Source organism: Xyrauchen texanus, chromosome 8 (assembly GCF_025860055.1).
Source record: "Xyrauchen texanus isolate HMW12.3.18 chromosome 8, RBS_HiC_50CHRs, whole genome shotgun sequence".
Classification (NCBI taxonomy): domain Eukaryota; kingdom Metazoa; phylum Chordata; class Actinopteri; order Cypriniformes; family Catostomidae; genus Xyrauchen; species Xyrauchen texanus.
In genome coordinates this window covers 36,409,511-36,437,392 of record NC_068283.1, presented here as the reverse complement: position 1 = coordinate 36,437,392, position 27,882 = coordinate 36,409,511, and the positions used below count along the sequence as shown (strand labels likewise).

General features: G+C 39.0%; 1 protein-coding gene across 1 annotated transcript; it reads left to right on the top strand.

Annotated features, from left to right (window-relative positions):
• The first annotated feature begins 316 nt into the window (after positions 1 to 316).
• LOC127648456 (protein CASC3-like) lies at positions 317 to 26,593 on the top strand. The gene is made up of 13 exons (XM_052133135.1): positions 317 to 515; positions 3,455 to 3,479; positions 3,605 to 3,660; positions 10,894 to 11,085; positions 11,952 to 12,100; positions 12,386 to 12,562; positions 15,386 to 16,209; positions 17,733 to 17,794; positions 19,662 to 19,770; positions 19,964 to 20,080; positions 20,436 to 20,641; positions 21,957 to 22,079; positions 24,866 to 26,593. Exons 1-13 carry the CDS (start codon positions 330 to 332, stop codon positions 24,902 to 24,904), a joined length of 2,265 nt encoding a protein of 754 aa, XP_051989095.1. The 5' UTR covers positions 317 to 329; the 3' UTR covers positions 24,905 to 26,593.
• The last annotated feature ends 1,289 nt before the right edge of the window (positions 26,594 to 27,882 follow it).

The window sequence follows — 27,882 nt, the reverse complement described above, 5'->3', positions numbered from 1 at the left end:
CAGTGTTTTTATGTACCTACCTTAAAAGCATTTCAATAAATGTTTCATAATGAATGGAAAACCAGTGCTGTAACATGCCTTAATCAGTTCTAATGCACACTGGCCTCACTGCAGCTTTATATTCAGTAATTCTGCAGTACATTGTGTTTTGTTCTGATTTCACTGAAACGAAACCGCACAGAAAATACGATCGCATACGTCACTGTGAAACACGCGCGCACGAATATGTATTCATGCGCGCGCTCCCAGCGCACGAGAACAGGAGGATATGATGCATCCCCGAACCCCCACAATGCCGCGCGCAGATCCGCTTTTTTGTGAGAATTAAGATGGCCGACCGGCGGCGACGGAGACGGCGCGCCTCTCAGGACAGCGAAGATGAGGACGAGTCCGCCTCGGGCTCCGAGAGCGGGAGAGCATCTTCGGCCGGCAGGAAGCCTCGCGGAAAAGACCCCGAGCCGGTGGAAACGCCAGTGGAGCGCGTGGTCGCCAAAAGTGACGACGAGTCCGAGTGTGTGAGTGTGTGGCTATAAATCTGCTTTTATAATCGGGGCCGATGTGAGTGTGTGGACTTTATAATAATTTGAGAAGATCTAGAAACCGAGTTAGTTTCCTTTTAAACGCTATTATATGCGATACTACTACTACAACTCGAGATGGTACATGTTGAACTACGTTCAAGTGTAGATTCCGACAACAGCTAACCATAACAGACGCCTTTTCTATAGTTGCATGCATACAGATTCGACCCCACTTCTATCGATGTCGTTGAATCTACATTCATGTGGCGTTTTCCTTTTTTGGCCATAGGATTTCGTGCTGTACATCTAACTCGGTGGTTCTCCACCATGGACCTGATGCCCCCAGCTTTGCACATTTTGGATGTCTGTTTGATCTAGCCTGGTTTTAACTCTTCTTCTCAGTAGTAGAGGCTCAATAACCTCAATTGGGTGTGTCAGAACCCAGAGACCCCCCAAAAATACATTGCTTTGAGGGGTGTCTGCTGGACCAGTATTGAGAAACGCTGATCTAAGGAAATTGTTTTTGAGCGTTTGAAATCATGGCTGTCATTTATTCATTTGGCAGACACTTTTATCCAAAGTGACTTACAAAAGAGGAATACATTATAAGTAAATCATCTTAAGGACACAGTGGTGTGAAAAGTGCTGCATTACAAAGTATCACTAGCATCAGAATAGTAGTATTCAATACAGATTAAAGTGCAGTAATAAAAGTGTTTTGGTGCCTCTGTGTTGGTACAACAAGGTGCTGTTCCTTAGCCGACCGTAGGCTTCTGGTGGGAACGTAGCTCTGCAGAAATGATTTTAGGTATGCTGGAGCAGACCCAGTGACCATTCTGTATGCCAGCATCAGAGCCTTGAATTTGATTCCTGCATCAACAGGCAGACAGCGAAGAGAGACATGGAATGTTTAGTTAATTAAAGACCAGATGTGCTGCTGCATTCTGGATCATTTGCAGGGGCCTAATCGTGCATGCAGGAGGCCTGCAATGAAAGCGTTACAGTAATCCAGTCTAGTTATGACAAGTGACTGAACAAGACGTTTTGTGGCATGGTCAGAGAGGAAGGGTCTTCCTGATATTGTAGAGTGTAAATCTACATGATCGTGCTGTTTTTGAGATGTGTGAAATTTTGTTGGTTATCAATGGTTACCCCTAGATTTCTGATCGTTTTGTAAGGCGTTACTGTAGTTGAACCCAGCTGCACGGTGATGTTGTGTTCAACAGCAGGGTTTTCTGGAAGGACAAGGAGAACATTCTTTGCTGGGTTGAGTTGCAGGTGGTGTTCCTTCATCCAGGCCGAGATGTCTGCCAAACAGGCAGAGATTCGAGCCGTTACCATGGTGTCGTTTGGTTGGAAAGGCAAGTAGAGTTGCGTGTCATCAGCGTAGCAGTGGTAAGAGAAACCATGTGCCGGAATGAGGGGTCTCGGTGATGTTGTGTATATAGAGAAGAGAGGTGACCCAAGCACTGAGCCCTGAGGTACCCCACTAAGTAGCTGATGTGACTTGGACACCTCACCTCTCCAGGTTACCATGAAGGACCTACCTGAGAGAGAGGACTTGAACCAGCCAAGCACAGTTCCTGTGATGCCCAGCGAAGAGAGGTTGGAGAGTAGGATCTGATAGCTGACCGTATCAAAGGCTGCATAAAGGTCCAGCAGAATCAGGAAGGATGATCTGGAGCTAACTTTCGCCTGTCTCGGCGACATTTGTAGAATGGTTTATTCCTCTGGTTGGATTAGAACTGCTGTGTGGTCCTTGAATTTTATATTTGAGGTTGATAAGCTAGTTCACCCAAAAATTTAAATTCTCATAATTTACCCTCATGCCATCCCAGATGTGAATGAATTTCTTTCTTCAGCAGAACACAAATTAAGACTTTTAGAAGAATATTGTTTTTTAGCTCTGTTGGTCCTCATAATGAATGACCAGAATTTTATCGCTCCAAAAAGCACATTAATGCAGCATACAAGTAATCCTTAAGTGCTTAAACCCAGGTCCTCAGAAGCGGTATGATAGGTGTGGAGGAGAAACGGATCAATATTTAAGTCCTTTTTTTTTTTTACTATAAATCTCCACTTTAACTTCCACATTCTTCTTGTGTTTTTGGCAATTCAAATTATTTGTGCCTATCCCACCTTCTGGGCAAGGTGGAGAATTTATAGTAAAAAGGACTTAAGTACTGATCTGTTTTTTCACCCGCACCTAACATATTGCTTAAGACATGGATTTAACCACTAGAGTCATATGGATTACTTTTATGCCTCCTTTATGTGCTTTTTAGAGCTTCAAAGTTCTGGCCACCATTCACTTGCATTAAATGGACATACAGAGCTGAAATATTCTCTAAAATCTTAATTTGTGTTCTGCTGAAGAACGTTATACACATCTGGGATGACATGGAGAGAGTGAGTAAATGATGAGAGAATGTTTATTTTTGGGTGAACTATCCCTGGGAGACCTTTTAAACTACTCATTATAAAAACTGGTTTCCACTAAGGTGACTTGTCATATTCTGGCGTTTTCAATATGAAATGGAAATGGGAAGGTATACTGACCATTAAGAGGAATTTTGAACAGCACAGACTGTGCCAAACATAATCTTTTAAGGGTGATATGCAGGCAGACACGGGAGTTTTGCATGCAGAACTCTGCAGAATTGGAACACCCATCATTCACAAAGTTCTACAAACCACCAACCCCTTGCATGTTCATTTACTTCATATTTTGCCTAATCTGATCATGCTTTTTGAGCCTACTACTCTCAGCTCCATTTAAAATGTTTTATTTGGGTTAATCCATTTTGGAGTATTCAGATTTCCACCTCAAATCAGTGCAGAACATGCAGAAGGTAGCTATTAGGCAATGTTGATTGACTGTAGTTGTTAAGACAATTTAATTTATTTTTATTCTGATCTCCCCTTCTCTTTAGGAAAGTGAAGATGGCGTAGGTGAAGGTATGTGTCTCATTTAAATTGTAATGAGCTGTCACTCTTGAGTCCAGTTCTAAGCTGCATGTTATTGGTCTTGCTAATGAAACAGAATGGCATTAAATGCTGATTGATGGCGTTTCTTTCTACAGCAGTGTTATCAGACTATGACAGTGCTGATCTGGAGGAGAATGGATCGCACACTGAGGTAAGTCTCTATGCCAGCTGTGGAAGACAATGCTCAGCTGAATTCATTAGGATCTTAATGGGGTTGGAAGACTGCTTGATGGTGAATAAAAGAAGTCAGATGTGTCCATGACAGTCCATAGATGCAATCTGTGCTTTGCTCAGTCATTGTCAGTGCTTAGACTGGAAAATTAAACTTTAGCTCTACCTTTATTTACAATTTTGAATATGATGGTGTGATTGATTTAGTTTTGTTGTTTTAAACATTTAGCTAGAGATTGATCGTTTACATGCACAATCTTTCTCCAATTTTGCTTGATATAACCTGACAACGTGTAAGGTTATGTAAATCCCTTAAATAGCATTATTTTATCAGTGAAAGCTCATAAACAGTTTAAATGAAACCTGGCACCACAACATTTTTACCCTTGACCCAAAATTTTTTCCCCTTGACCCCGAATTCACCCTGCATGAAAAATCTGCTGTTCTGCAACCTTGTTTGGCATGCCTTCATTATTTTACACGTATGCGTTGTTGGGTTTGTACAATCGGCCACAAAATGTATCTATTTTTTACATTGTAAACTAGAGATCTTTTGATTTTTGACAGGACTTGTGCTGGGTATTACAAAATCTTTTACAGGTTACCTGATTCTATTCCGATTCACAGGCTTTCGATTTTATGTATTTGTATATTTTTATTTATAATGTTACTTTTGATTACATATGAAAGAAATTCTCTCCCAGCTAATGCGGTAAATATAGGAGACTAACTGCTACTTTATGAAAATATTAATTTTACAAATATACAGTATCTCACAAAAGTGAGTACACCCCTCACATTTTTGTAAATATTTGATTATATCTTTTCATGTGGCAACACTGAAGAAATGACACTTTGCTACAATGTACAGCTTGTATAACAGTGTAAATATGCTGTTCCCTCAAAATACCTCAACACACAGCCATTAATGTCTAAACCCCTTTCAACAAAAGTGAGTACACCCCTAAGTGAAAATGTCCAAATACACTAACTACTTTACATTGTAGCAAAGTGTCATTTCTTCAGTGTTGTCACATGAAAAGATATAATCAAATATTTACAAAAATGTGAGGGGTGTACTCACTTTTGTGAGATACTGTGTGTATATTTTATTTATATTTTTTCCATTTGTCACATTTTAGCTTTTTTTTTTTTTTAAATGACAAATTCATGTGTTAGGGGTATAACAGTTATGACCTGGACCAGATATGGAGAAAGAAAACCAGGAGTCGAGAAATTCAGTTAAAGAATCAAAATTTACTGAAGAATAGTTTGCAGTGAAATTGGTAGAGCCAACGACAAAGTCTCACGAGGAGATCGAAAGCTAACTCGTACCTTACACAAAATCTTACATCAATTATACCATTTGCAAGGACGTATATTCTATTATTTTACTCCTGATTGGCTAAAAGAACATAAAGTCACAACATATAGATAGTTAAATGGCCTATCAACATTAATCAGCGCACTTGTCGTCCACGCCCGAGATTTACGTCTGAAGTGACCTCGCAGATGGTCGCGGGGCGTCTTCGAGTCGGCCTGGTGTGCATCCCTGGTTCAAAACCTAGGTAGAAGGTCAAACGCACACACAAAACACTGACGAACGACAGTCCTTCTCTGGGCACAAGACAGCTAGAGCACACATTATCAGGCCATTTGAACCAAAACAGAGAGATAAAATATTCACTCCTCGGGCAGAGGAGAGGGTTGAAATAATCTTCTTCCCTAAAGAAATAATAAAAGAAAATCACACTTCTACTATTCAGGTATTATTACATAGGACTTTAAACCATATAATTAGTCATGGAAAGGTAACAATCAAACACAGAATACATCTGGAACACATGTTTAATGCATTCCCCCTGACCCCCTCCCCTGAGAGGCTGGAGAGCGTCACAAATAAGCTTATCCCCCAAAAGACCTTCAGCCGACGTGCAGGACAGAGAGACTCTGGGATGTTCCTAAAAGAGACTAATTAACATTCAACACACATATGATTCAAAGTATATTTCAATTATGCATAAGAAAGTAGAATTGATTATGTGATCATGCATATAGTTAATTCATCACTTTATTAAAGAAGTTAAGCAACAGAATACAGATAGATATTGATATAAAAGGATATATATATGTATTGATATTTCTGAAGAGACAAGGGATTTTGACCCTCACCCTTCACATGTAATCAATCAATAAATATGATATTATGATGAATACATTTTTTGTTTATTGTTTAATTGCATAATTGTTGAACATGCTAAACTTTTCTCTATTTTCACTTTTCCTCTGCACGTTACGGTTCGACTCTGCTCGCTTTTCTTAGCTTGCTTTTCCACTGCAGTTTAGTTCTGCCTCAACGTGGTTGGGATTATAGGCTGATCGTCATAGTTGCGCTGCCTCTACTGCCGTGACATCATCTTAAACGCGACACAAACAGGACCACCAGCTGTTGGCTACTAGCTCATTGTGCTGCATAAATCAGTTGTTGCATGGTGATTTTACACAAGTGTAACAGTTAAATTGGTTGTTTTAGAATCAAGCTTTCCAGTAGCTGGTCAACTAAATAAAGTGAAGCTTTCAAGCAGAATTTGAATTTAACGTAACAAAACTTACCGTCCTCCATCGTGGACTCCAATAATGTTGTGGCAGAGTTCAGGGCACTCTTCCTCCCATTGCTCTCTGGTCTGTTGCCATAGCGTCCATTTGGTTGAACAACTTCCACTTTCTTCTGTTTGAACCACTGTTGTGGACCTTGATGGTTCTGTAGTCACTTAAGATTGTGTAACTTTTCCCTACACTGTTGGTAGGTCCGGTATTAGCCATGTCCGGCCAACAGCTGAGACACTTCCTGAAAGACTTTTTCGTTTCACAACGTTTCGTTCGCCACTAACGAGAGGAGCGCCTGCACCTCATTTATTGACCACGGCGTGGTTTTGCGCACAGCCATTTCTTTTTACAATTTGATAGTCTCTTTTTGAAAAATAATACTGCTATCACTGTAGCTAAATTTAAAACTAGCGGGTTGATGTCCCGTGTCGCCAATCCAGTGACGCTGGTAGTGACTATTCTCTCTGACCAATCTGCAGGATTTTGGCGTCACATTTAGTATCGGCTCGGCTCGCTTGGAACCTTGACCGAGGTGGTACTACAAAACGTACCAGGTACTATCCACAATGGAAACCCCCTAAAAAGAGTGCGAGAGCTGTACCGTGCAGTGGAAAAGCCCCATAAGTGAACTGGCATTTCTGTGAAGAGCTTCTGTAAATTAGTGAATGTTAACAAGAGCCTCAGATGGCTTTACTTGATCCGTGCTGTGTGTAATTAGAATTAAAGTGTTTGTTGTTTTCATCAACAGCTGACCGTAAAGAACAAAGGGTGGTAAAAGAGACATTATTCAATGACAAATGGATTGCTTGGATCTTGTCTTTTAGACACAAATTACACAGAACAACTTTTACTCTCAACATGTGATGCAAGGATCTCACTGTTGAATACTCCACCACTAGACTACACAATCACTTCTGAGTGAAATCTAAACCTTTATCAGCCAGTTGCCATATATATATATATATATATATATATATATATATATATATATATATGTGTATATATGTATATATATGTGTATATATATATATACATGTATATATACTATGTGGAGGCTAAGCACGTACGCAGCCTCCCAAAATTCGGAAATAGCGTTTACCCACTTCCAAAGTGGGCCTATCCACCTCTAAATTGCGTTTATCCACCTAAATAGATAGTTCCTAAGCCATTTTAAATTAAGCGTATGTCGTTTTAGTTTCATATTGTTCATTATTAGTTTCATAGGTTGTTAAACCTAAGACAAAGTCTTTCATAATGCGCTGCTGCCAGTGTTTCCCATGCGCGTGCATCGATATTGACTACTACCAGCTATATACAGCGTGCTGATCTCAAAAATCCAGCTGTATTCTAACAATAACTTGGCTCTCCTTATTAGCTAGGCTCCTTGCATGCTGGCTAATAAGTAATAACTGACAGTGCTGTGTTGGACAGATTTATGCAGCGGTGTTCCATGACGGTGAGAGAGAGAGAGAGAGGGACGAGCGAGAGGTAGCCTAGTGCTGCGCGAATGCGCTACGGCTCTCTGCAATCAAATACGATTTTAAATAGTCTGAGTAAAACTTAAAAAATAAATCCAAAATCAATGTGTGGCGGTCAGCGTTGATATTGTGGCGGGCAAAAATTCTTTGATTCCAGCTTGTTAAATGTGAATATGTTCTAGTGTCTTCTCTCCTCTGTGACAGTAAACTGAATATCTTTGAGTTGTGGACGTCATCCTCCTGGGCTTTTGGGAAACACTGATCCACATTGTTCTGACATATCATAGACCAAACAACTAATTGATTAATCGAGAAAATATTCAACAGATTAATCGACTATGAAAATAATCCCAAATCCCTAATCATTATGTACAAGTGTATTGCATTGGAAGACCTGGATATAAGCCTCCCTCTCTATCTCTCTTAAATATTTTTGTTCTCTCTGTTTTGTCATTTAGTAAACTTTATAGATTTCAACCATATTATTCCTTCTTGGGTCTCTTTAACAAGAACTTAGATTAATGTATGAATTGAATAGTGATTGTGTGACCTATGATGAGGGAACAACCAGTGATACCCTTGGTAGTACCATCAAATGATAGCCTATAGCGATGTCATCAGGATACACATACACCGGTAGGCAGTGGCCCACTTTACCGGGTGACCACGTCATGGTCCACCAGAATTTATAGTTTACCCACCTCTTTTTTACCACTACACCTCTGTATATGTGTATATATATATATATATATATATATATATATATATATATATATATATATATATATATACTATACATAGCATGAAATTTGCTTGCAAATTTGCAAGTGATTTCCTCTCATTGTAGGAGAGTGTTGCACATGGAGTAAAAGATTGATCTTGGGATTGAAGAATCCATATCAAGATTGTTTAATGAAGAACGTGATGCATTGGACAATTCATAGTTTTCTCCACTCCTAGTCTATAGCGATAACTAAGGTGGTGGAAAAGGCAAATAACCGATAAAGTGGTTGATTCGTTTTTCAAATGTATTTATTGAACTTTAAAGCTGATGTATGTTACTTTTTCTGTGTTAAAATACTTTTTCCTTTCCCAATTTAATATGCAGAGACAACTATACAGTTAGCTATTTATGGGTTAATTTTAGTGGGACCAGCTAAGACCAGCCCCTACAGCATTACTCAACCAATGACGTGAGTTGAGGGTGGGACTAACGACAGATGGGGGGGCGGGAGATGGTGGGACTGGGTGTATTCAGAAAGCTGTTTTTGAAAAGTTTTTTGCAATACACTAGGCTAAGAAATACTGTATGATAAGTAGTTAATCAACATAGAATTTATCTATAGATTATCAGCAATCGTGGTATTATAAAAATAATTCCTTTTCTCTTGGGCACTGTCAGTCAAAATCAGCATGAACTGAACAATCAATAAAGGTTATTTAAACATTCAATAATGTATATGCTTCATATTTTTAACAATCATATTTTTAATCATATATTCACAAGATGAAGGGTTTTGCCCACAGAGAAATTAAAAACAAAAGTATCTGTAACAATTTGTAAAAATGAAAGGTGTTTAACTAAAATTGTCACTTTTTTTTGCACCAATCTCTTGTGCCATTATAAGTACTGCCAATGCTGAGCCCCATACTGTTGGTGCATCTGTACTCCTTGTCTAATATTAGTGGACATGACTCACCATCCAGACTTTTGCTGGTCATCTTATGTAAAATGCATTTTGATGATTGCCGTATGATCATCATTAGGTAATTTAGACATATAAGAAAGCATGTTGTGAAGCCTCAAATTGGTTTGTTTCGATGCAGTGGCCCTGCTGAGTCAAATGGGGTTTTAGTAGGTGTCCGCTCATCGGGTTTATTCTGTGCCATCTTTGCTGCTGATTTTCCACTTTGTTTGGTGTCCTAGCAACCCTTTGTACACCATCTCTACAGCCCAGACGTATGTAAAGCTGGCTTTAATTCACTGCAGACAAGCACAGACCCCTCGGTTTCATAAGTAAGTATGCTGTTTACTGGAATATTCAGGGTTCAATTCAAGTTAAGCTGAATTGACCGTATTTGTGGCATGTTGTTTACCACAAAAAATTATTTGGACATCTTTTTAGTTTTAAAAATGCAAAAATCTGTATTACAGTGAGGCCCTTACAATGGAAGTGAATGTGGCCAATGCGTAAACGTTAAAATGCTCCCTGTTTTAAAAGTATAGCATGAAGAAGTAAACAACATGATTTTAGTGTGATAAAATCACTTGCTAACCTTTTCTGTGTAAAATTATTTCCAATTTTACAAGTTCGTTATTATGACAATGTAATGCTTTAAATCCTAAAATGCCCATAATAATGACAATTTAATAAACTTCACAGCCCAGATAGCAAGTTTTTACAGAAGAATTGGTGCAAGTGCTTTTCAGAAATTATAAGCTTTACATTTCTGGCTTTACACCCTTCAAAAATTGGCCCCATTCATTGTAAGTACCTTACTGTAACCTCTATTTCAGTATTTCTTTAAGAATATGAAAGAGGAGTTGAAATTACTTTGTGTTTATCAACTTTGTGTTGGACAATTATGCCACAACTGTTGATTGAGCTTAACCTGTATTGAACCTGGAATATTCCTTTAAGGAGATCCAGACTGCAACAGCCAGTTTAAAAAGAAAAAAAAAATGTTTATGAATGCAGAAATTTCAGGATGTAGTATAATGATAAATCGTTGCAAATTGATATAAGACTTTTATTTTGGATTGGAATATGTTTCCATGTTTGTGGCACCAAATAAATGCAACTTGATTCGAGTGGCCTGACTGTGCTTTACAAAACAATATTGGCTCCAATGGTGTGACCATTGGTTTATCAGACCAATGGCAAGTGGGGGCTTTGAAATTTGGTGAGGCTTGCGGCGCATAAATTGCACCCTTTAAGTTGTTGTTTGTTTTGCTATTAACTGCTTTTAATACTTAATCGCATGCATGCTATGACGCACCATCCCTTTGCATTTCTAGGAATTTTGTATATTTCCCTTCATAATAAGTGTGAAGAAAATCACACAATTTGAAAAGGTGCTACTTGAGCTAGGCCTTTGTTAAATGATTTGACGTCTGTATGTTTCAGGGAGGAGACGATGAAGAGGAGGTTGAGCATTTCAGTGATGAAGAGGCCTCACGACCTCAAGCGGAACAGAAACCTGCCACAGATGCTCCAAAGGAAGAGATAGTGGAGGAAGAGAAAGATGGAGGGACGAAGAAGGTTAAAATGGATGAGAAGGGCAATCTTTCTGGGGAGCGACAGAGTGGAGATGGACAGGTAAGAAAGAACATAGGATTGAAAACACGAAGTCTTTTCCTAAATAGAATTCCAGTCAGGTTTATTTATTTTTTTATTGTTATGACTTTCCTCAAACTTAACATCATCTCAAAGCAATGCAAAAAGTAAAATAACATAAATAAAAATTATCCATAAAACACTTTTGCGCTCTTGTGTGTTTCAGGCTGGGTGCGCAACACTCACACAAAACACAGCTGCATGTGTTTGGATGGGAGGCGTGTTTGGAGCGCAGGATGAATGTCACTGAATTTGCTTTAATGGTGGCTCAAACTAAATTTCATGCCACAGAAGCAGATTCAGTGTCATTTTTCCTTGCGTTCTAGACAAGCTTTTCATCTAATGACATGTAAAGCTGTCTGTGGAAAAATGGTGTTTCATTATTTCTATCAGTCTCACGTGAAGCGCTGACCACTGAGATCTATCTATCTATCTGTCTGTCTATCTATCTATCTATCTATCTATCTATCTATCTATCTATCTATGCATGCGCACATGGATATATTGACATACACAATGTACAAGCATTGCAAATCGCTGTTTTCTTTTGCCAAACTTGATAATCACCTCATCTTCTCATTCAAATGTATTTGAGGAACGAGCAGTTGCTCCGTCTTCCATTTGTCCGGCAGAGTGTGTAATGCATACGTGTTATGTGCTGTAAACATTTCTTGTGTGGCAATTTTGTGTTACCGCAATAGAGACGATACTTCAAAATGTATACCGGTTGGCAAATTTCTACCGGTTTATCATGTCTCGCCCAGCCCTAATTCTGCTATTTGGTATTCTTATCTGTAAATCCTTTCTAGGCTGAAACTAAGCTTTATACCGGCCCTCAATGTTTACAGGAAAGCACAGATGACCCTGAGAATAAATTGGCCAGTATAGGCGGCCAGAAGTTGGACGATGATGAGGACAGAAAGAATCCAGCATACATCCCCAGAAAAGGCCTTTTCTTTGAGCATGATGTGAGAGGCCAAGCTCCGGAGGAGGAGAGGTGAGATTTTCTGTTGGAAATGGTGAATATCACTATCAATTTTAACTACAGAACTAACATTGTTTACATCTTGTGGTTATACAAGTAATTTGAAGAAAAGGAGGGATGAGTCCATTTTATTTTTACTGGTAACCGACATTATGCCACAAATGCTGTTGTTTGAGCTTAACTTGTAATGAACCTGGAATATTCCTTTTGTGTTGCATCTAACATGACTCAATGGTGTAGATGAACATTGTCAGCTTGGGGTCTCTCTTCCTTCTCTCTCTATCCATCTGTCATCAGGCCTAAAGGCAGACACAGGAAGCTGTGGAAGGACGAGGGCCGCTGGGTACATGACAAGTTCCGTGAAGAGGAGCAGGCACCAAAATCCCGCCAAGAGCTTATCGCTCTTTATGGTTATGACATCCGCAATGGCACAGGGCCAAGTGAGGAACGATCATACAGGACACGAAAACCGAGGTGAGGTGGTTTTGCTTTACGCCATATAAATGTTATCAGTTTGATAGTGAGTGATATTGATATAATTGTTTAATTGTTGACACTTATGCTTATTTTATTTTTTTATGACTGTCTACTGGTAATAGACTGATAATATATTAGCCTGGACAATTGTTGGCCAAATATTTGACTATGAATTTTATCATCGTCAGTGGCTGTTTATATCTTATTTGTGTCAGATCTGAAATGATCTGACAGCTTTGTCAATGGTTGAACTTTTTATTTCATATTGTTTTTGTGAAGTAAACATTTAAGAAGTTAATTTCAGCATTTTTGTGTATCTCACTTGCTGTAATTAAATTAGGGATGGGCATTTTCAAGTAATTTCTTAGACGAGTACTCCAACTCCAAGTAATTGATTACTTGTAAGTTAAAATGCAAGTTAAAAATGAGTGCTTTGTTCAACATTAATATTGTTTAATTCACAATCATTGCCAAGAAAGGTTTCAAAATTTGATTATGCCTTTTTGGAAAAAATTTAATTAACAATATGCATTAATAAAAATGTGAGGAAAAAATAATCTTTTAATAACATTTAAAGAATAACAGCAAAAACCTTTGCACTCACCTGGAGCTTGCATAGAAACCAATACTGAATGCATTAAGGTAATGCTCATACTGTATATAGACTTATAAATTACAAGCTTTCACATTTGTATCATTTCAGAAAAGAAAATGGTATAAGTTTTAGGGTTGTGCCGATGGACGATATCACGATGTAGAGCCACCATCGTGATGCCACGCCCCCTTTTGCGAGTCTTCCTAGTGTGACTCACTAATCCTAGTCTCTTCTATAGTTAACCTAAAAACTTTGCAGATTGCTCTGTAAATTAAATTGAGAATATAACTAATGCATATATGCTATTTTAAATACTGTAGTATATGCCAGAGACGTGACGTGTTAGTCTGTGAAAATACCGTGTCAGGCAGGCTGCACAAATATTGATCTTGACATTGTTAGCTTCTTGTCTTTTTTTACATGTCTTACACTGTACATTTAGATTAAAATATTTTATGTTGTAGGCTACAAGAAAATAGTCTTTATTAATTAATTATTAGTAGTTGTAGTGTCTCAGAAAATCTTGCTCATTGTCACATAGCTCTTGTATACACTGAAGCGGCAGTTTAAGATAAACCCAGACCAGTGAACGTCAAATAACTTTTGTCTGGTTAATACTTTTAAAGAAAAATTTCCTTGGCCATAAATCCATAATGTCAAATCAAATGAAAGAAACAAGGTGAATATGAATAACACACATTTATTAAAACATAGAACAACAACAAATAAAACAAGAAAACGGGAACAACACTCAGACCGAAACTCGGCATTAACATTTCACTTATAATTAGCAGCACAATTAACTTCAGCACAGGCTACAAAATAAATTGTTATTGAAATATTGTAAAGTGGTCATATGAACTACACAAATGAACGTTTAAAAAAAATATGCAAAATCGAATAGCTCCACAACGGATGGCGAAAAATGCGTAAAGAAGTCTACTATCTTTCACCATAGACCATGTTTAAATTTCGATGTTTCTGGCCAGAAATACCAACAAATTCACTTTATCTGGTTTTAATAAGCTGCGGATTGGAGTAACTACACTACCCGCTGTGCTGAAGACCCGCTCTAATGGAGTAGGCTACTGGTAGCACATATGCACAGATATTTCCGTGCTAATCTTGCATGAACGGAAACCTTTGTCGTCAAAGTCGTCAAAGTCAGCGGGTCCTCTTCCCCATCAATGGCCATTTCCTGCAGGTACATGGTCATTTCTGCCTCGACCTTTTGCTCATCAGTGAGTAAAATAAAGGAATTATAGTTTTTAAGTGGAAAATAGTATTTGTGTGAAGAGATATATTAAAATAAAAAGTGCACAACTCTTCTTAAATGAAAGCTAAAAAAAAAAAATAATGCTTCACGTGTCGTGCAACCTACTGATAAAGCGCCGACGAGTCATTAGTTGGGTTAGTAAAATAACGAAATTATAATTTTTGAAAATTATATGAAATTATATAACCCCACCCCACCGACGATATCATCCATCGCGATGTTTTACTGTCAACATCGTCAACTGCCAATTTAGGGGACATCGCCCAACCCTAATAAGTTGGCTTTGCGCTCTGCCCGTGTTCAGAGATTTAATGTACAGACACATTTGTCTGATAAGCTGAGTTTCTCATACCTCTTCGCATTTTCTTTCCACCTTAAAAGCTGATTCTTGTCCATTGGTAGGCATGACTCCAGCAAAAATCGAATATCAATACAGTAGAATCAAGAAGAATCAAAATATTACAAGTATTACCACACTTGACTTCACACTAATCCAAACGGCCAATTCCAATTGCCAATTCCTTCTCATTCAACACCTCAATTACATCCATAGTGCCCCTCAGTTACTCAATTGTAACTGCAAGATTTGGAGACTGATTAGGAAGTAAAGTACTGTTTGACCCCATTTACACCTGGTAAAAAGATGCGTTTTTGATCCGGTCAAACGTAGTTGGTGCTAAATACAGGTGTAAACGGGGTCTAAAACGTTTTGTGATCGAATCACAAAAACCACTTACAAATGCAGTCAAAAACAAATGTGACCATCGCATTTGAGGAGTAATCAGTCCTGTGAACTGGACAGCAGTCTTTAAAAGGAAATGACAGTCCAATCTGGGATTTTTTTTTATTTATTTTTTTATACAATTTGTCTGCTCTCCTGATATCTGTATCTGCATTAACCATTGAAAAAATCATATTGGTCCACCACTAATGTCTACTTCCATTGCAGATATGCTGGTTCACCCAATCGTGAGCCAAGGCGCCACCGTGACGGTGAAAAGTCTGTTCGTACCACGTGGCAGGGTCCCCCTCCTGGCCACCGCAACACCCATCAGTCTGTTACTATACAGTCCGGCCCACCCCCCGCTGCCCCTGCTGCACCTAAACCTACTGGACGACCCTCAACTCAGCCTCCCCATCGCAGTTTCCAGGGAAGCCGAGCTCCATCAGCCCCACACAGGACAGAAGGCCGAGGACACCCAAAGGCAAACCTGGATGGCCCGCCACCTCGGGGAGTACGGCCGCAGCCTGTTGAGGGTGAGAGGGGTCCGAGGCTAAGGGGTCGTGGCTTTCATGCCACTCACGTTGACCGCAGCTCAGACTTGCTGGTGGAAGACATCCGCAGCGAAGAAGAGGATGACTGTGAGATTCCAACAGCAACAACTACGTACACCGCTCACCACTACAAGTATGAGAGAGAGAGGGCTCAATCACCACGGAAACAAGAGCCGGGCCCAACGGTTGGAGGGGGCAGTGCAGCCGGGCAGGTGCGAGAACAATCTCCACCTCAAGAGAGACAGGTGGAGAAGAAATCGTACTCCCTTGCACGTAGGGCAACGCGAACGCGGCCATCTGACCTTGGTAAGCAGGCGTCATTAGATGATTCTTCGCCAGCAGTGCAGCAAGCCCCCACAGCAGTGAAGAGCGAATCGTGGCAGGAGCAGGGTGATGCCGGCTCACAAGGTGGACTTGATCAGGACCTCGCCCGCCTCAGCCTAGCAGGGCAGAACTGGGCCCAGAACGCGCCCTCCTACCTGCAGGCTGAGATGAGGGGTAATAAATGTAAAAAAGTTTAGAAATATTATTCTCATACAGTGCTGTGAAAGTATTTGTCCCCGTCCTGATTTCTTCTGTTTTGTGTATATCATACTAAATTGTTTAAAATATTCAAACAAAATCTAGGAAATCACAACACAAACTACAGTTTTTAAATAATTATGTTGTTTATTGAAGCAAAAAAGTTACCCAATACCCACTGGGCCTGTGTGAAAAATTATTTGTCCCCTTGGTTATTAAATCACACAACCAGGCCTGATTACTGTCAGCCATGTTCAATGAAATCAACATCTAAATTCTAATTGGCTAAAAGGTCTTACCCAGTAGCACACTATGCCAAGGTCAATAGAAATTCCAGAAATAATGAGGAAAAGGGTGATTTGAAATACTTTGGTCTCGGAAGCATTACAAAGCTATTTCAAAGGCATTGGGACTCCAAAGAACCACAGTGAGATCTCCAAATGAAGAAAACTTGGCACAGTAGTTAACCATCCCAGAAGTGGCCGACCTTCCAAAATTCCTTCAAGAGCACAGCGAAGACTCATCCAGGAAGTCACAAAAAAGCCAAGGACAACATCCAAGAAACTGCAGGCCTCTCGTATCAATAAAGGTTCTGTTCATGTCTCCACTATTAGAAAGACACTGGCCAAAAATGCCATCAATGGAAGAGTGGCCAGGTGAAAACCACTGCTAACCCAGAAGAACATTAAGGCTATTTTTCCAAAATATACCTTGATGATCCTCAAACATTTTGGGATAATGTTCTGCGGACTGAGTCGAAAGGGGAACTATTTGGAAGACGGGTCCTGTTACATCTGGCGTAAATCAAACACCGAATTCCACAAAAAGAGCATCATACCTACAGTCAAGCATGGTGGTGGTTGTGTGATGGTGTGGGAATGCTTTGCTGCTTCAGGGCCAGGGCGACTTGCAATAATTGAGGGAAACATGAATTGTGCTCTCTACCAGAAAATCCTAAATGAGAATGTCCGGTAATCAGTTCGTGAGTTGAAGCTCATGCACAACTTGATTATGCAGCCAGACAATGATCCAAAGCATTGGAGTAAATACACCTCTGAATAGCTTAAAAGAAGCTAAATTAAAGTTTTGGAGAGGCCTAGTCAAAGTCCTGACCCCAGTTGAGATGCAGTGGCAGGACCTTAAATGGAAAGTTCATGCTCAAACCCTCCAATGTGGCTGAACTAATGCAGTTCTGTAAAGACGAGTGGGCCACCACAGCATTGGAAAATCAATATTTTTTCACAGCACTGTATTTTAATTCAGGGTTGTAGACAATCTACGAGATTAGGGTTCCTCAGTCCTGCTCCTGGAGAGCCATTTTCCTGAAGAGTTGAATTTTAACACACCTGGCTGTTGGATTAAGTTAGCCCAAAGATCTTGATTTGCTGATTTATATCAAACTTGTCTCTGAAATGGTTCTCCAGGAGCAGGAACGAGTAACCTTGCATTGTGTGTTATGAAAATTGGTTTTACATTTACTACAGTAATATCCATTACAGGCATCCGTAGTCCCATGCACATGGGAGGAGGCCCTCCACAATATGGAAATATAGAGGATATGGTGAGTCAACAAATCTGCTAGTAATTGCTTATGTGCATCCTTAAAATTCCAAAGACATATGTTTCTCATCCCATTCACCCCAATGGACCCTTTTCACATTTCTGTATTTGGAGTGCAGAATTAAACTAGCAGGGTAAACTTTATTAGTATTATTACCTCTGAAACACAATTACAATATGGTATACAGTATGGCTGTCTGGTCACAGACGAGTGTGAAAGTTTATGTAATAAACTTTCTGCAAAATAAAAATATTATATAATAAACAGAATGTGACCATCTTCTGTTGTTATAGCAAAAGTTTGATTATATCTAGTATATTAAGTTAATAAATCGTCACCTTCATTTTTACATCTGAAAGTGAAAGTAGAGATTTAGAGTAACAAAGGACATAAATATTGATCTGTTTCTCACCCACACCTATTATATTGCGTCAGAAGACATAGATTTAACCACTGGAGTCTTATGGATTACTTTTATGCTGACTTGTGTGATTTTTGGAGCTGCAGAGTTCTGGCCAACATTCACTTGCTGAAATATTTTTCTAAAAATCTTTATTTGTGTTCGGCCAAAGAAAGTCATACACATCTGTGATGTGTGAGTGTATGATAAGAGAATTTTAATATTTGAGTGAACTATCCCTTTAAAACTTCACAGCAGTGTTGACTAGATGATGTTGTTTTTTTTTTTTTTTTTTCAGGGTAATATAACAAATGATAGTTATCAGGGTATCCACGGGTCCTTAAAGTCTTAAATGTACTTTTTAAAATTTAAGGTCATAAAAAGTCTTAAATATCTTAAATTACAAGAAGTCTAAAATTTTGTTTGCTGAGGTCATGAATTAGAGGAGATGCTTGAAACGGCAGAATCTGTGTGACTCAATCATCTTGCATGCTCTCTTTCAGTTTTAAGGTGCTTTATTGGCATGACAAATATTTGTACATTTTCATATTGCCAAATCATTTACTGCTGATTTGCATACAAATAAGACCGTAAAATGAATGCAAAACAGTGCACATAATACACCGATCAGCCGCAACATTAAAAGCACCTGCCCGTTATATACCCCTCATGCTGCCAAAACGGCGTCAACCTGCATCTCAAAATAGCATTCTGAGATTCTATTTTTCTTACCACATTTGGTTAGAGTGATTGTCTGAGTTACCGTAGACTTTGTCAGTTCGAACCAGTCTGGCCATTCTTTTTTCATCCTGCAGTCGTGATTTTGAATCCAGGGTGTGCTGATTGACTCCAGCCAGGTCCCCTAAGCAACCAAATTGTCCCGGTTGGTAGGGAAGGTAGAGTCACATGGGGTAACCTCCTCGTGGTCCCGATTAGGGGCTCTCGCTCTCAATGGGGCGCGTGGTAAATTGTGCATGGATCGCGGAGAGTAGCATGAAGTTTCCACGGTGTCATGCATGACGAGCCATGTGATGAGATGCGCAGGTTTACTGTCTCGGAAGCGGAAGCGGAGGCAACTGAGACTTGTCCTCTGCCACCCAGATTGAGGTGAGTAACTGCGCCACCACAGGGACCTACTAAGTAGTGAGAATTGGGCATTCCAAATTGGGAGAAAAGGGGATAAAAATAAAATAAAAATTCTACTGGTTCTCTCAAATTACCTTGCCAAATTAAGGCAGTAGCGGGACACAGTTTGTGAAAAGGGTCCATTAGCAAGATCAATTGCTGACAAAATCAAAAGGTGTTTGTGTGCGTGCGCACGCGTGCGTGCTCCAGAAGCATTAAACTAAGATTCTGTTGAAAATCAACTTTGTGCTTAAAGTGCTAGTGTCTTAGAGGAAAGTATAACTGCATTATGATACAAGTTGTTGTTTGATTCCGTACACTCATCTCATGTTTTTGTTTTAGGGTGTCAGTGGTGGCCGAGCTAAGCGGTATTCGTCACAGCGCCAGAGGCCAGTTCCTGAGCCTGCACCCATGCACATAGGAGTGATGGAGGGCCATTATTATGAACCTAGTGAGTGCAGTGCTGCTTTAGGCCCATAGGGGGCAGCTCTTTGATGGTGACTGACTCAAGGAACATGTGTGCATGTTATAGATTATTTCATGTGAACACTCAAAACATGATTGGAAATTTTAGGAAAAAATAAACACACAATGTTTTTGTGGCTTTATACATGGAAGATAATCGCCCTAATTTTTTTATGCAGTGTCTTTCCAAGGACCAATCTACACACACAGGGACAACCCAGCAGCTCTGCCCCCTCAAGGCATGCTTGTTCAGCCTGAGATGCATCTGCCGCACCCCACCCACCCTGGACACCCAGGTGAGAGATGGATCATCTCCTTAAGTCCTTTTATTTGTAATTGAGCGCTAATCCATACAAACCTGGAAATGTCATTTATTTCCACTGACAAATTAATAAACTACTGTCTAGGCCAAATATCTGGATGAATAAGGTTCCCATGCTTTTTAAGTAAAATTCTATTGTCGAAAGATATTTAACTTGGTGTCTATTGATTTGTAAATCGAGATGACATTCCCCATTTATCTACAGATATGTCAGTTTAATTGAACATAATGTGGTGGTTTTGATGTGGAAACTAATTTCATAATCAACTTTGGGAATGTATTGGTGTGCAGAATGTAATGAGCTGTTAATATTGTGCTTTGTCTTTCAGGCTTGCATCCGCACCAATCAGGAGGGCCCATACCCAATCCGGCTCTTTACGCTGCTCCGCCCGTTTCCATTTCACCTGGGCAACCATCTCCACAACAGCTGCTACCCCCACCCTTCTATCCACCACCAGGTGTCATGACATTTGGGAACACCAATTACCCATACCCTGCCGGAGCTACGCTACCTCCAATGTACACCAACCCCCAGGTGAGCACGTTTTGCTGTAAAGCAAGTCACATGACGTACTGCACATGAGTTCCAGGTATCTGTACATCCTTACAATTCTCATTTACTCATGCCACCACAGATGTGTATGACTTTCTTCAGCAAAAAACCACGATTCAATCAATTTTGGGTGAGTACGGACCAAAATATAAATTCTCTTTCACTATAAATGTTGATGTCAGCAGTCTCCTAAGCGATCATGTGATCTTATGCTTGACACTTCCTATTGCCATCTAGCACCCTGTGCAAGCACTAGGGCGTGTGATCGATCTTGAAATCATGATGGTGCCTAGAGACTGCAATGGCAAAGATGTACAGTGAAATTAGTTTCCATTTTGGTCTGTTCTCACCCAATACAGAGTGGATCGCTTATGAAGACATGAATCAAACCACTGGAGTCTTATGGTTTACTTTTATGCTGCCAAAATTTTGGTCACCATTCATTTGCATTGTATTGACCAACAGAGCTGAAACATCTTAGCAATGAACATCTTAACAGAATATTCTGGCTTTCGTACAGGTTAAACTAAATCAAAAGCATTTGTGGCATAGCATTGATTACCACAAAAAATTATTTCCACTTGTCCCTCCTATACTTAAAAGATTAAATTGGGTTACATTTACAACGGAAGTCAATGTGGCCAAGCTGTAAATGTTAAAATACTCAGTTTTTCAAAAGTATAGCCATAAGACATAATGTGTTCACATGATTTGTGATTTATTCTGCTTACTAATTTCTGTGTAAAGTTATATCTAATTGTATAACTTCGTTGTCATGACGACATGAATGCAAAAATGACAACTCAACAGTTCAAATAATACACGAGTTTTAACCGATAAGATACTGTAAGTGTTTTTATTAAAATATAAGCTTCACATATGTGTCAAAGTTAAACCCTCCAAAAGTTGGCCCCTTTCACTTCCATTGCAAGTCCTTCACTGTAACCAAGATTTTTGTTTGTTTTTAAAGAAAAATAGGGACGAGTCTCTTATTTTTGTTGTGGTAATCAACATTATGCCACACATGCTTTCAATTGAAACTTACCTGGAATATTTTTTTTTAACACAACATACTTTAGTACTTTCTAGAACTTTTGTCCTTTCCACATAAACGAAACATTTATTTGTACAACAGGCAAAAGAGATTTGAAATGTATCTGGCAAGGAGACCAGGGATACAGGTTTATTTTGCCACAAATTGTCAAAAACAGTATTATTATCGGGTGAACAGAAGAAACAGGAAATTAAAACAACCTGAAAACAGAACCTTGAATGACTGTCTCTGTTCACTCTTCAGGCACAGTCACAGGTCTATGGGGGTGTGACGTACTATGATACAGTACAGCAACAAGCTCAGCCCAAACGCTCCCCACCCCGACGTTCCTCTCATCCAGTTACAGTCAGACCTCCCCCTCCTGAGGTAACAGCACATTTTATATACATATACACACACACACACACACACACACACACACACACACACACACAAATGGGACTCTGAAACTGCTAATGGGTCTCTGAATTTCTGTTTTAACTAAGCGTGAGTTCTATTCTCAAACCTATTGAGGGGCCTTTAGTGTTTTCTAGCTACCTTCTAAGGGGATGTTCACATTGAAAGTGTTCTTGCATCAATCTGCACCGTTTTAAAAACTAAAATATTTGTGTATATGTGTGTGTAAAAGCGCTAAATGGACAACTTTTTTGTGATGAGTCTTGTTTTTCCAGCATCTTGTTTACAGGACAGCCCATATATGGGAAGCTGTAAATCGGGTAGTTGAAGTAATCACTCAAGTTGAACACATTCAGCTTCATATCCAGTTTTTACAGAATGCTTTTGAGATGACGTTCTGCAGCTCTCTGGCTCCATCTTTGATAACAGTGTTCTCAACAGTATAATGGTGTCTTAATCGGCCTTTATCACAGTCCATGTGTCGTCACATCCGGCTCCGAATAATAGCGTAAACGAACATCCGCCCATCGATCAGTCTATGGACTATTGCATTTTTTCTAAATAAATGTAGCCATCTTGGATGCACTTGGCAGTAAACATCAAACGTTTAATAGTTTATTTGGATTACCATAGTACTTCACCATGTGTTATCTACCACTTTATTGCCTAATCGTAAAGCGCTTTTCACAACACACATTGTTTCAAAGAAGCTTTACAGAAAATCATGCATTAACAAAAAATTAAACCGTAATAACTATAAAGTCTTGGTCATCATTGTGTAGTTTGATTAAATATGAAGTGTAAATCTGAAGGTGACCGTGGCAAGGAACACAAAAGTCCAGAAGATGTTGGTTAATGGAGAAAAATAACCTTGGGAGAAACCAGAATAAGTGTGGGGGCCAGTTCCCCTCTGGCTAAACAACATGAATATAATGCCAATATTAGTTATTTGTGGTGAGTGCAAGTTATGGTTTATGATGAGTAAACCAAGTGTTAAGAGTCAGTATTTAAACCAAAATTTTGTAAAACAAGTTTTTTTATTTTATTTTTTATTTCCACAATTTGGAATCCCCAATTCCCAATGGGCTCTTAAGTCCTCGTTGTGGTGTAGTGACTCAATCCTGGTGGCGGAGGACGAATCTCAGTTGCCTCCGCGTCTGAGACAGTCAATCCACGCATCCTATTTTGTGGCTTGAGCATGTTACCATGGAGACATGGCACATGTGGACTCTTCACGCTATTCTCCTCTGCATCCATGCACATCTCGCCACGCACCCCACCGAGAGCGAGAACTGCATTATAGCAACCACGAGGAGGTTACCCAACGTGACTCTACCCACCCTAGCAATTGGTTGCTTAGGAAGCCTGACTGAAGTCACTCGGCATGCCCTGGATTTGAATTTGTGACTCCAGGTGTGGTAGTTCGCGTCTTTATTTGCTAAGCTACCCAGGGCCCCTGAACTGTAAGATTAATGACTAATGTCTTTGAAGTCCATCCTGGATTAACTGCAGAAGTTTACATGGGTGCAATTGTCCTTGTTAGTTGGCTGATGAAGCCTTTTGTTGGCAATTAACTTTGTCTATGTATTCCATTTCAAGAGTGTAGTCCATCAATAGACAGGTGATGCAGGCAGAGATCAATGAAATGCTTCACAGTTCAACCAGCAGGTCATTTTGTTGAAGTTCGGTGGGGTCCATCCTAAACCCAAGGCATATGAAGTATCCGATGTCTTCCGGTTGGAGTAGGCATCAGTTCATCATCTGAAGTCCATCGTAAAAGACTGAAGTGATGTCTGGGTATCACTGGCTGCATTACGCATAGCAGTGGAGTCCGACACCAAGCAGGAACGGAGCTGGATCTGGCACAAAGTTTTCCTAATTCACAGGGAGCTGCGCGTGCTGTTCGGTGTACTCCCAGAGGATTATTGTGCTCAATTCCAAAAAGACGGCATTTAAGTGTTTTAATGTCATTGTTTTCACAATTGCGAAATGCTCATCTCCTGTTTTTAAATATAATACAGTTGTAGACACTGGGACATTTTCGTCTTTGTTTTTATTGACATTGCATTCGGTTGCAACTCTTATGTACGCTTCCCCAATCATCATACTTGAACCACAAGGATATCACTCCATGTTTACAATGATGAAACCAGCTATTTTCTGTTATCGGACTCTGTGATGGAAATGTTTCTGTATTTGAAACATTTTCAAATACAGAAGTCATACATGGAAATTATATAAAGTACATGAAAGCAATGTGATCATTATCATTGCAAATACTCTGTATAAACTTTTCTCTGAATTTACTTTTTTTTTTGTGTGTGTGAGACTTTATATACCCCTGTCTTGTTCTAATGCTCTTCAATGTGTAAAGGTACTCAAGTTTGTATTTTATTCTTGCATTAATCTAATAAAAAAAAGCATACATGTACTCTGAAGTGGTCACATACATCCTGTTTAAAATAATAAAACATGACATCGTTTTGCTGTACTTCATTATCCCTGAGTAATGATGGTAAGGTGAGGTAGAACTGTACATAAAATAGTCCATAATTTAATGCTGTGGGCACTGCCATTGAAACCGACTGCAGTGGAAGTTGTTTTATGCTACTAAGCAAAGCTTCCGCTCTGTTAACGTGGAAGTGTGGTAAAGGCCTATGGGGTGGGGATTTGGAAAGGGGGCATGTCTAATTTAGAAGTGTGGCGGAAGTTCCAGAATGGCTAACGTTTGCGGTTTGCTTCTTTCCCTCCATCAGGATCAGAGCAGAAAGGCCAGTGAGGAAATCCGCTCCTAGCTGATGGGATGAGGCCATTTGTCAGGACCAGCACCATTTTTTTAATAAATTAAATTCACTTTTTAGGTTTTCACATCAGTTTCTTTTTATAGTTTTTATCATGGGAATTTTGTAATGCCTAGCTTAGGTTCACTGTTTTCATATAAGGTCCTGTTTTCAGATTGCTCCCATTTGTTACATTTTTTTGACCAGCATCGTTTTTCCCATATCAGACGTTCAACTGGGAAATAAATAAATGCTGTTTTGAGACCAACTAAGCCTGTATCCTTGGTCTCTTCTGTCAGACTGATTGAAATTGTAACATGATGGCTGGACTTAAGTTACTTTTAAATGCCTTCAAGACATCAAGTGGTTTAGATGTTTTCATTGGAAAGAAGAAAAGCAGTGCTAAGAACTTTTGTGTGGAATTCAGATGTTCGTCCTGGACATTGCGCTTTTAACCCGAACCCAAATCTCTGTTTCTAAGGTACAGATGAGGTTCAAATTTGTATAATGCTTGGAATGGAATTATGAAACCAGTCAGAATAATTATGAGTTATGGATCCAAATGCATATTGTGCAGCAAGCAGCTGTACATGTTAAAGGCTAGTTCACCCTAAAATGAAAATTCTGTCATTAGCTCACCTTCATGTTTGATACCTGTATGACTTCTCATGAAAGAGATTCATACAGGTTTGAAACAAATGAGGGTGAGTCCATGTTTGGGGGAACTGTCCCTTTAAGGACCTACACAAATTTAAATGCCACTTGATGTTTTTGGTCTGGTTTCTCAGTAATGCTGTCATATGTTGGTGGACCCACCTTAATCTGTGAAAATGTATTATAATATGTTCATTTGTGCAATTTTCATTAATAGTGCTGTACATTTTACCCACTGTAATGGTGCTAGCCCTCCTGATAACTGGGACTGAAACCCTAAAAACTTCCTCTTCTCTTTGTCGAGCTGTCACTTGTATTTTTGACATGTACTGTTGAATTCAATACTCTAATTTTATCAAAACAAATCGTTAACTTTGCCAGAAACTGACTGACTTTACAGTGTAACTGCTTGATAGCTATCTATTGTAAGTGTACATATTAAAGTATATTGAATCCAGTTGTTTAAAGAGTAATACTAAAAATATTAATCTATGAAATATTGTCAATATGAACAAAGTCAGCAGGGAAACCTCGCCTAGGCCTCGAGTTCTATTTCTAAAGAATTCATTTGCAATTATCCATTGTGTTCCACTTTTGTTTAATAGTTTATGGTTGCAATTATATTGTTTTAGGCATACTGTACAGGCATGCATGATTTTATAGATAAATTCCTTTGTAAAGGCAATTCTAGATGGCGACTGTGGCTGTGAGCTGTTATTCTTTGCTCCACTGTGGGAGTGCTATGGATGCATCTATTTCAATTGTTCCCTTTATGATTGTTCTAGAAAAATAAAAAAAACCCTAACAGTATAACTGAAATGTCGTTGTTCCCAGCGTTGTTTTAGACATGGCTCATAAAGACTATTAGAAGATGTTGTATTGCTTTCTATGCCTTAAAGAAATATTTGGTTTGACATATCTGTTTTTGTTTGATTAGACCTGACTACACTGTGAGGGCTTGTATGTTTCATTGGTGTTTGAACAATATTAAAAGTGTTGTTTTTTGCGATTTTATTTTGTGGAGCAATGTCAGGAGATGAAATTAAACTAACTACATCTAACATTTCTATTGTCTCTGATTGTTGTGTGAAAAGACTCTTCGGCAGCTAGAAGTTGGTCTTGACTGGTTAAGGTAGTTTCTGCGCCCCTAGTGACATCAAACGGTATTGCAAGCAGCAACATTTGATTAACCAATAGTTACACGAGTTTGACTGGCCATATCTGACTGAACCATGGAAGACAAATTTGTTTGAAAACTGTAATTTTGCAATTCTGTTTGCTTAGACCAAATAATAAAGAAAAGCAGCCAATAAGTGCCCAACATAGATGGGAACTTCTTCAAAACTGTTTAAAAAGCATCCCAGTTTGATACCTCAAGAAGTTGGTTTAGAAAATGTCAAGAGTACATGTCTGAAGTCTAGGCAAAGGGTGACTACTTTGATGCTAAAATATAACAGTTTTTATTTATTTTGAATTTTGTTCAGTCAAAACATAATTCCCAAAGTTCCATTTGTTATTCCATAGATTTAATAACCACTATTATTCTAAAATGTGAAGAAAAAAATTATAATAATGTTCATCATTCCAACATTTTGCCCACCTGTATGTGGTTAAAAAAATTAGTTTTAATGACTTCAAACTAAGTGTATGTAAACTTCTGATTTCAACTCTGTGTGTGTGTAAGTTTACCTACACTTAGTTTGAAGTCATTAAAACTAATTTTAATCACTCCACAGATTTAATATTAGCAAATTATAGTTTTGACAAGTCGTTTAGGACATCTACTTTGTGCATGACATGAGTCATTTTTCCAACAATTGTTTACAGTCAGATAGTTTCACTTTGAATTGACAATATCACAATTCCAGTTGGTCAGAAGTTTTTATACACCAAGTTAACTGTGCCTTTAAGCAGCTTTGAAAATTCCAGAAAATGATGTCAGGCCTTTAGACAATTAGTCAATTGGCATCAGATAGGTGTACTGAATTGGAGGTGTACCTGTGAATGTGTTCTAAGGCCTATCTTCAAACTCTGTGCCTCCACTTGACATCATGGGAAAATCTAAAGTAATCAGCCTAGACCTCAGCAAAAAGTCATCAAGAAAACAAGTCCGATACATCCTTGTGAGCAATTTCCAAATGCCTGAAGGTACCACTTTCATCTGTACAAACAATAGTACACAAGTACAGAGATTCCGGAAAGTATTCACAGCGTTTCACTTTTTCCACATTTTGTTATGTTACAGCCTTATTCCAAAATGGATTAAATTCATTATTTTCCTCAATTCTACAAACAATACCCCATAATGACAACGTGAAGGAAGTTTGTTTGAAATCTTT